At 51.8% G+C, this 8,923-nt stretch overlaps 1 protein-coding gene across 1 annotated transcript; it reads left to right on the top strand.

Annotated features, from left to right (window-relative positions):
• The first annotated feature begins 207 nt into the window (after positions 1-207).
• On the top strand, positions 208-7,312 carry LOC102559299 (trypsin-3). Its single transcript, XM_059716721.1, has 5 exons — positions 208-459; positions 3,491-3,650; positions 4,650-4,803; positions 5,057-5,323; positions 7,093-7,312. Exons 1-5 carry the CDS (start codon positions 405-407, stop codon positions 7,243-7,245), a joined length of 789 nt encoding a protein of 262 aa, XP_059572704.1. The 5' UTR covers positions 208-404; the 3' UTR covers positions 7,246-7,312.
• The last annotated feature ends 1,611 nt before the right edge of the window (positions 7,313-8,923 follow it).

Genomic DNA, 8,923 nt, shown 5'->3' with positions numbered 1-8,923 from the left:
TCGTGTCACCTGAAAGCGAGCGGAGATGGAGAGCCTCTAGGAAATGCTTTCCCTCGTCAGCCCAGGGATGGCTTGTGAGAATCAGCGCCACTTCGCTGCCGGGAAACCGGAGAAGTTGCATTCAGTGTTTGGGAGTGGTAATCGCTGCGGCCCTTTCAGCTGCATGCGGAGGAGAGGGAAGATGAGAACACAAGGTTCACTCCAGTCAGTCAAACACCAGTGTCCTGGGGTGCCTCCATGAATAATTGATTGTTCTCTTTGGGATTCAGGTTTCCATGGCAACTGAAAGAGGAACCAGGATACCAAGGTATGAATTGAAGTTTCTTTGGGTCTCTGTCCACTCAGCAGCTAAGAGTTGGAGTTACCTTTGGCAGGTGCTTATATAATCCAACATTGACTCGGAGATGAATTGCCTTGATCTGAGGCTTCTGCTGCTCCTGCAGTTATGCTCTTTGATTGGTGAGTGTTTCCTACGTATATCTGGCTTTTGGTGGACTTTCATGTCAGGAGATCCTATAATAAGTCTTTAGTCGGCTGCCTGTGCACATCTGTAATGTAGAGAAGACGTATAATCGGCGTCCCTTTTTTTTTTTTTTGAGTGTGCATACAAACGTGTCACCTTTTCCCTGTCTGCCACGGTCCAGATTTTGTTCCCCTGTTCCGTTTTTTATCCGATTTGCTTGCAGTCTCGCTGATATTTCTTTTTCGTACAGAACTGATAACATTATTTGCTTGAATTCATCAGCTTGCTAGGGAAATTGGGGATTTGCTTGTGGCTGTTGTTATCTATGTAGATGCATGGGAAGAAAATCAACCCCCCTGTCCACTACAAAGGCACAAACATTAGGGATGAGTCTGGTCCATTGTCTTCCCTCCATAATAGCTGTATCATGGGCAGGTTCTTTCAGGCTCCAGAGAGACAGATGGCGGACTGGGAGATTATGCCGCTGGCCATTTGCAGGTGCTCGGAGGTGAATGAAACATTGCGGTTAAAGCAGCGGACCTGGAATAAGGACTCCTGCGTCTTCTGCTCCTAGCTCTCCCAGGGAATCACCACCCCCCCTTACTCTTTCCAGCTTCCCAAATTTTGCAAGAGGGATAATAATATTTCCAAGTCCGACGTGAAGCTTAATAGATGTTTTCAATTCATTTGGGGATCCTGCGTTGAAAAGAGCTGCAGAAGGAGTAGAAAGGAGGAAACCCGCTGAAACAATATTTATTATTTTGTGTGGATCTAGTGGAAGTGTAAGCAGGGAAAGTTTGCTTCCTAAAAATGGCACAATTAAGTGACCTTGTGACATACAAAGATGCCTGCAGAGAGACCTTTTGGAAGCATGACGGCCTTCACCAGAGAATTAAACACGTTTCCCAGTTCTCAGGGACGAGCACTACGGTGGCACACGGGTTCCTGCTGGAGGCTGTGGAAAGGGGTTGCATTAGCAGGAAAACACGGGGCCGTGCCTCAGCTCAGCAGCTCGGCTTCTGGGATGCCGGCAAGGGGCCAGATCCTGAGATGCCTCCTAACCTGGGACCAGCTCTCTGAAACTGCGGTAGGGGGGTACTGCGTCAGGGATAGCAGCCTGATCTCAGAAGGTGCTGGGGGAGCCTAGGACCCTCAGCTCCCAGTGATGTCCATGGGAACTGCAAGTGCCCTGTAGGTTTCAGAAGCCCTAAATTAGTGCCCAACAAGCCTCGAGCACACACTCGCCTCTTATGCAGGTGACCTGCTTGCAGCTGAAATCAGAAGTTGCTGAAGATGGTATTGCTGTTATTTAGCCAAGTTCAGAGCCAGGGGCCAAGGACAAGGAGCAGCAAGGTTCTGGCATGACCTCTGGAAGGGTTACCTAAGTTAGTCACTAAGCAGCAGATTCCCAACACACCTGCCTGCGGCAGTGTTACCTGGTGTCCCAGCTTAGACTGAAGCTTCAGCAGCTTCTTTGGGCTGTGCCCGATTCACCAAGAGTCCCCCATAGGCCCAGTGCAGCATGTTGGCTTCACTGGTGTGTCAGCAGGTCCCTCTGAGATGAACGAGCGCAGCTACTTGTGCATCTTTTACTCCTATGGATGGGAGGTGGGATCTCTATTTTGCATCCACTCTATGCTGGTACCATTGCCCCAGCAGGTATCCCTTCTGTAAGGTCATCATTGTCCACCTCGTTCCAGGGAGGGGAAATCCACCAGAGCCCAAGGGCTAGGTCCTGCCTTTGTCCATGTCATTATGAGCTGGATCCATCTGGCGGTCACTGCAATGACCCACTGGTTCCCCATGGCAGGAGGTCCATAGCGCTGGAGCATCACTGGTCCATGCAACGTGACTGAGGAAAGCACCCTGGCTCCTTTAGAACATTTCCAGTTTACTAATCAAAGATCATAACGATCCCTTGGGAGCTCTGGACTTATCCGTGTCCGGAGCCAGCGTGCAGGTGCTCTGCACACGCAGCACATCTGAGCACAAGAAGCACTTACACAGGCCCTTGCTCTGGAAACAAAACAGCATAATGGCTGCTAATTAGAGGAACAGAATGAACCCGTTACAAGAAACATCCTTCTATGCCACCAGGGTCAGCGTCTAACAAGACGGAGATGAATCATCCATCCTGGAGGTGACTAGATTCATGCTCTGGTTTTCTCCGCTTGGCACCAAGCTATTTGTTAGCATGAGACTGCAAACTGGGCCTGATGGTCTTATCCCAGAGCCCCACGATACACATAACAAAACCACAGATCCTAACTGGATATTGGGACTTGGAAGAGCAGGGGTGACGTGGGCCACGGCAGATGTGGATGGGGAGAGCCGATCAGATGGGTGCTGGGGAGCAGAGCGTGTGAAGGATTTGGGTTGATGCAAGTCTTCCCTTGCTCTGGTGAGCACTGGAGTGGATGCTGATGATTCAAATGCCTATTAGAAGCAATTCATTTTCATTTTGATCACTGCTCAGCAGTCTCTGGAGAAATCACAGCCTTGTAGCTTGGTAAATAATACAGGGACTCCCCTCTTGCTAATGCCAGTGAGAGCATGCTAAGAGAGTGGCAGATCAATGGGAATCCCTCCACGGGGATTTATCCACCCCCTTGATGCACACTTCTAACTCCTCCTGATGCTAATGACAATACATAAGCACATCGGCAGGGACCCGGCACCTTTTCTGGGCTTTAAAGAGCCTGTCTGGTGTATAAAATAGTGTCTTCTCCTGTTCTCACTCAGCAACCCTAGCCGGGCCTCAGGTGTAACAGCAGCACCAGATATGGCAGCTGGGATTCAGAGACCCTTGCAGGTGATCACAGCCTCTGGAGGTGCAGGAGCTCATATTTCCCTTCCAATGAACCTCTCCTCTAGAGTGAAGGCCAAGGCTACTTTGATCAGCCCAGAGGCAGGCGGTGCTACGTTGACCTCTGCAGATGCAGAGAGGCCCGGCTGACTCCCTTGGTGCATGACCGGGGACTGGGCTTGCCTGTTGTCTCCTCCTGATGGGCTCGCCTTCCCTTACAGGGGGACAGCGCAAGCTCCAGCGCATCATCGGGGGTCACATCGTGGGGCCGCATTCTGCCAAGTACCTGGTGTCGCTGAAGAGGATGACGGGCTCCCACTTCTGTGGCGGGTCTCTGGTTAGTCGGAGCTGGGTCCTGACGGCTGCTCACTGCAAGACCGAGTAAGGAAGGCAAGAGCCAGGATGCCTGCTTAACACCGGCTCTTTGCTACGTGCAGTAAGACAGGAGCCCAGCTTCCCTGAGCTGGCTTCCCGGGGCACAGGGCACTGGACACCTAGGAGTCCTCTGAGCAAAGTGGGGATATGCAAGTAGCTAAATACAGACTCCTGGCTCAACTTGGGCACTCACCTGCTTCTAGGTCTGTAGAAGCCTACATTTAAGTGCTCTTGGTTTAAAGCTGTCCCTATCCTGCATATACACCCAGACCCTGCAGATGCACCCACTCATGCTTCCTACACACACGTACCCATGACCTTGTCTAGTGCAGGGACTTCCATTTCTATGAGCACCCAGCAGTCTGGTGGCGTCCCTCGGCCTGACCACGCAGCCTTCCCAGATCATCACGCTAGGGCTGCAGTTCAGCGCGGCATTTTAAGCAAGTGCTAACGTCTCACCAATATCCATGCATGCTCAGCCCCAGACTCCCATGTGATCTTAAGCGCTTAAACGATCCCGGGTGCATCTACACATGCATTTTAATGTGCATTAGCCTATTTTAATGCGCATTACCGCGTCACAAAAAAGGTGATCATACCAGAGGACAGGGAGGGGGTTCAGTCCCATTCTCCCAGTAAATCACTGAACATCCTCCCACCTCACTCTTGCTCTCCCCCTCCTCTCTGGGGATATAATACAATTTCACAGATACCTGCCAAAAGCAACATCTGCCCACACACTCCCAGGTACATTCATGCCATCTGATGCACGTGCCAGGCAGACGTGTGGTGTGGCACCATAGACACGCAGAGCTTCAGCTCTTGATGCCAGGTGGGCTGAAGCAAAGGTGCAGCAAGATAAAAGATCTTGTGCTGTCAATTCTGGAAGTGCTAAAAGCCTTTTTAAAGCCATTTGAGTAGCCTGAGTAATCGCAATCTAAGTCAGATGTGAGAAGGGAGAGCTTTGCCCCAAGGGAAACTCCAATAACTTTGCCTTTCTTTGCCATATCCCCGTAGAATAAACCAGATGCTAATAGTAGCCGGTGAATATTCGCTCTCCACTTTCGAAGGCACAGAACAGATTTTCCGGCCCTCCCGGATGGTGGTTCACCCAGACTACAGCTCCACTACCAAAAATGCAGACGTCATGCTGATTAAGGTAACGGGTCTTCCTCCGGGCTCTAATGGAAGGAAGGCCAGCAGAAACGGGCTGTGGTCGCTTCAGGTTTCTGGAGGGCTGGTTTGGGCTTGAAGGACGCTTTGGTGATCATGTCATGAAGGGTTTGATGGGGGGAGCTAAGGCAGACATTGGTCAGGCGGTCCAAGTAAAGAGGACCCGGAGAGTTGAACATGATCACTATGTCTGGTTTTTTCACAATCAGTAATGACTCTTCCTCAATGTCTCCAAACAGCTGAACCGGCCGGTGGTCTATAACGCCTTTGTTTCCATTGTGCCACTTCCTCAGCAAGGCGCTACGGTGAAGGAAGGCCGCCTCTGCCAAGTCTCCGGCTGGGGGTACACCAGTCCCATCGGCGGGAGGACATCGGACACCCTACGCAGTGTGCGCCTCCCTATCGTCCCCTCCTGGAAATGCAACGCCTCGTCCTCCTATGCAGGATTCATCACCAGCAACATGATTTGTGCCGGGCTCAGCACAGGGGGCAAAGACGCCTGCCAGGTACCTGCTTATATTCTGCAGAGGAAGCTGCAAGTTCAAACCTAGAGGAGACCCAAGGGCAAATCACCTGGGGATTGGCTATGTCCAAACTACTGAGGGTGCTCAATGGCGGATAGGTCCTTACACCTTCAGGGTCCCATTTTGGAAAAACTCAGAGCCAGGTTAGGCACCCACAATCAGTAGTATACCCATGTAATGGCCATGGTGCCAGCAAGCAAAGCATATCATAGTGGGGGACTGGGAGAAAACTGCTAGTGCAGATATAAAGCAAGCAGCTGCCATCACATCTCCAGAGAGTTAAAGCCTTGATCACACCTTCTTCTAACTAAAGATGACTCACCCTCGGAAATGAAGCGCAGAGGGTGGGAAGAGAAGGCGGATCTATTTTTATAACCAAAAGAACAGTATGGCAAGCGAAGGATGATCTAGTTTCTTCCTCTTCCTGGGTGAGCCAATAGCAGCACAGTGAAGGTGTGCTTCCCAGCAGGGTCTGCCCCAAAACATGATGCAGCTGCTGCCTGCTTTTATTTTTCATTTATCCAGCCAGACCTAATTGCACTGATGCCATCCTGCAGCGCTGCTGTGCCCACCGCTCACAGTATAGGTCACTGTGAAACAACGCAGCACTACATGGGGAAAAGGTGATGACCCAGATTGTGTTTCAGGGGCCGGACTGAATCTTTCTGGGTCCCACCATTGTGTCCGAGGGCTTAGGATCCCCTCAGTTTTGACAGATCTCCGCAGTGAGGCACCTCGCTGCACTCTGCGAGAGCTGATCTGATACAGCCAAAGCCACCAGGGAGAAGGGTCTGGTGCAGTTTCCATTGAACTGGTTTTGAGGGTCAGGAGGGGAGAGATGTGCTGGTGTGTAACTCATGGGGCCAGATTCTTTGTTGGTGCAAATGGGCAAAACATAGCTAAAGTCCACATTGCCCCGTGCACTCGCACCGGGAGAGAAAACAGGCAGATACGTCCCTCCCTACATTTCTCTATTGCTTGTTGTCCTTCTCGGACTTCCCTCCAGGCTGTCTTGGTCCTTTTGGGGCTCAGGTGCAGAATGGGCTAGGCCCCACGGGTCAGATGATCCATTGTGCACAGTCATTTACACAAGGGGAAAGGGGGTTTCGTAGCACCCAACACCCACGTTGCTTTAGTGTACACAGCTGTGCCAGATGCAGGGTCTCAACCCTCCAAGATGCAGAGTCTCGGCCCTCCAAGATTCAAGGTCTCAGCCCTCCAAGAAGCAGGGTCTCAACCCTCCAAGATGCAGGGTCTCAGCCCTCCAAGATTCAAGGTCTCAGCCCTCCAAGAAGCAGGGTCTCAGCCCTCCAAAGTGCAGAGTCTCAACCCTCCAAGATGCAGGGTCTTATCCCTCCAAGAGGCAGGGTCTCAGCCCTCCAAGGTGCAGAGTCTCAACCCTCCAAGATGCAGGGTCTTATCCCTCCAAGAGACAGGGTCTCAACCCTCCAAGATGCAGAGTCTCAGCCCTCCAAGATGCAGGGTCTCGGCCCTCCAAGATGCAGAGTTTCAGACATCCAAGATGCAGAGTCTCGGCCCTCCAAGATGCAGGGTCATAACCCTCCAAGATGCAGTGTCAGCCCTCCAAGATGCAGGGTCTCAGGCCTCCAAGATGCAGAGTCTCAGCCCTCCAAGGTCGTAGCCCACCACAGGTCATAGCCCTCCAAGCCCTAGAGAAGACAGGTGCCCACTGCCATGAACGAACCCATCTGAGCAAGCTGTCACCTTTATTGCACGCTTTCCTTCGGCAGGGGGACTCCGGTGGGCCGCTGGTGTGCGAGGGCCGAGTGTTCGGGATCGTGTCCTGGGGGCACAGCTGTGCCAGCCCGCGGTATCCAGGCGTCTACACGGCTGTAGCCAACTTCCAGAAGTGGATCTACAAAACCATCTTCAGACACCAGTAGCGGCAGCTCTGGTCCCCCTTCCCATAACGCCGCATGACATTGAGCCAATAAAACGGTGGCGAGGAAGAGACAAAAGCCGCTCCGACTCTCTGCTGTGTTTATTTGGGAGTCGCTTGAGGCGAGACCTCAGGAAACCTCCTTAACATTGGCGTGGAGCGGCGAGGAGGTGGTGTCTTTGAAGCAGCCACTCTCCTGCGAGGCATTTACGTGCCTTGCAGCCTGCGTCAGGTACACGGCTTTCTGCCTTTGATGGAAACAGAATAACTCCACAGGTTCGGGAAAAGCTCGGGCCAATTATTGTGAAACATGCGGAGGCTGAAATTTACTTAAAAACCAGAAGGAATTTGCAGGAGCAGGATTAATAGAACCAATTTTAACTTAATTAAAAGCCAACAGAGAGGGGGGGGGAAGAAAAGGAAAACAACATGCAGTAGAAAACCCACTGAATAGATCAAACGCCGAGGGAGCGGAAAGGAGACGTCTCTCTGCACAAAATGTTCCCGGTATCAAACTAAGCTCAAAGTCACTTCCCCTCTCAGCCCTCGCTGAATTGTCTGCTGTCCTTGCAGGCCGGCTGTGCCGGGAGCCTCGCTGTGATTAATTACTAGTTTTTATTGTAGTCATTCTCCAGTCAGGCGTCATTAGAAAGACCTGGCGGCGAGGAGCGTCTTTCCTTTGAAAACATGTGTAAGACCATGGCAATGGGGGGCTCCAAAGCTCACGCTGAAGTCAATGGCTGACCACTGAAGAGGTCAGAGTCCTCTAACGGGTCTAGCATCCTTCTCCCTGGAGCCCATGGCTTCCCCTTTAGATCATGAGGTCTTCCTCTCCTCTTCCACCCAAAGCTTCTTCTGCATTTCTATGGCTCCTCCACATCGGTGATTCCTTCCCCCAGTGCCTGGCTCCTTCATCCTCCTTTAATGGACGTTCCTCTTTTCCAAGCACCCTCCCTATGAACAAGCTTGGCCACAACAGTTTTCCCAGCTTGGCACCTTCCTGCACGTAGCCCGCTGCCCCGAGATGTTCTTCCCGAATGGAAAGTTGGTTAAACTGAGTCAGAGTCAGGCTGCTTTCATTCTGATCCATACTTTGCATGATTTCACTAGTCCACTTTAAAAGTGAATTTGAATGCGTTTGCCTGAGCGGACACCCTGCTTGTGCAAGCGAAGGCAGCTTGACTCATATAGGTCATTCTCAGAAATTCAAAGGTCTTAAGAGCTGTAGGACCAGTTTTCCCAGCTTACAACCAACTCAGTCCCTGATTGCAATGGGATTGCATGGGATGTGGGGCAGGAAGGGGGCCCTGGCTGCCAACCAGCTACTGAGGCTTCCTAACAGTGTTGTGTGAAGCACCCAAGGAACAAGCAGATGAAGCCTTGCTCAGCCATTTGCAAGGCAGGGTGGGAGGACAAGGTTAAGGAGAGATGCAATGCTGCACAGTCTTTGGGCACAAACCGTGGTCTGTAGTGTACGGTCCTGACAAGGAGGCAAAGTCAGTCGGGGGCTCTCTGTAACGAGCTCTGACAGGTGAATGACTCCTTCCACTTTAGGCCTTGGAAAGGGGACCAGCGATGAACTCAGGGAACTGGCTGTGCTCGGGTTAGAGAGGAAACGAGTGCTAAGGAACCCGAGCTCAGCCAAGCTGCAGGTAGGAGAAATGGGGGTGTGGGATGGAGAT

This window comes from Alligator mississippiensis, chromosome 13 (genome assembly GCF_030867095.1).
Source record: "Alligator mississippiensis isolate rAllMis1 chromosome 13, rAllMis1, whole genome shotgun sequence".
NCBI lineage: Eukaryota > Metazoa > Chordata > Crocodylia > Alligatoridae > Alligator > Alligator mississippiensis.
This window is presented reverse-complemented; position numbering and strand designations above follow the sequence as displayed.

Coding starts and splice junctions, on each gene's coding strand:
- LOC102559299 (XM_059716721.1), top strand. CDS start 405: ATGAATTGCCTTGATCTGAGGCTTCTGCTGCTCCTGCAGTTATGCTCT. Junction 3,651..4,649: donor GCTGCTCACTGCAAGACCGA/GTAAGGAAGGCA, acceptor CCTTTCTTTGCC/ATATCCCCGTAGAATAAACC. Junction 4,804..5,056: donor CAGACGTCATGCTGATTAAG/GTAACGGGTCTT, acceptor GTCTCCAAACAG/CTGAACCGGCCGGTGGTCTA.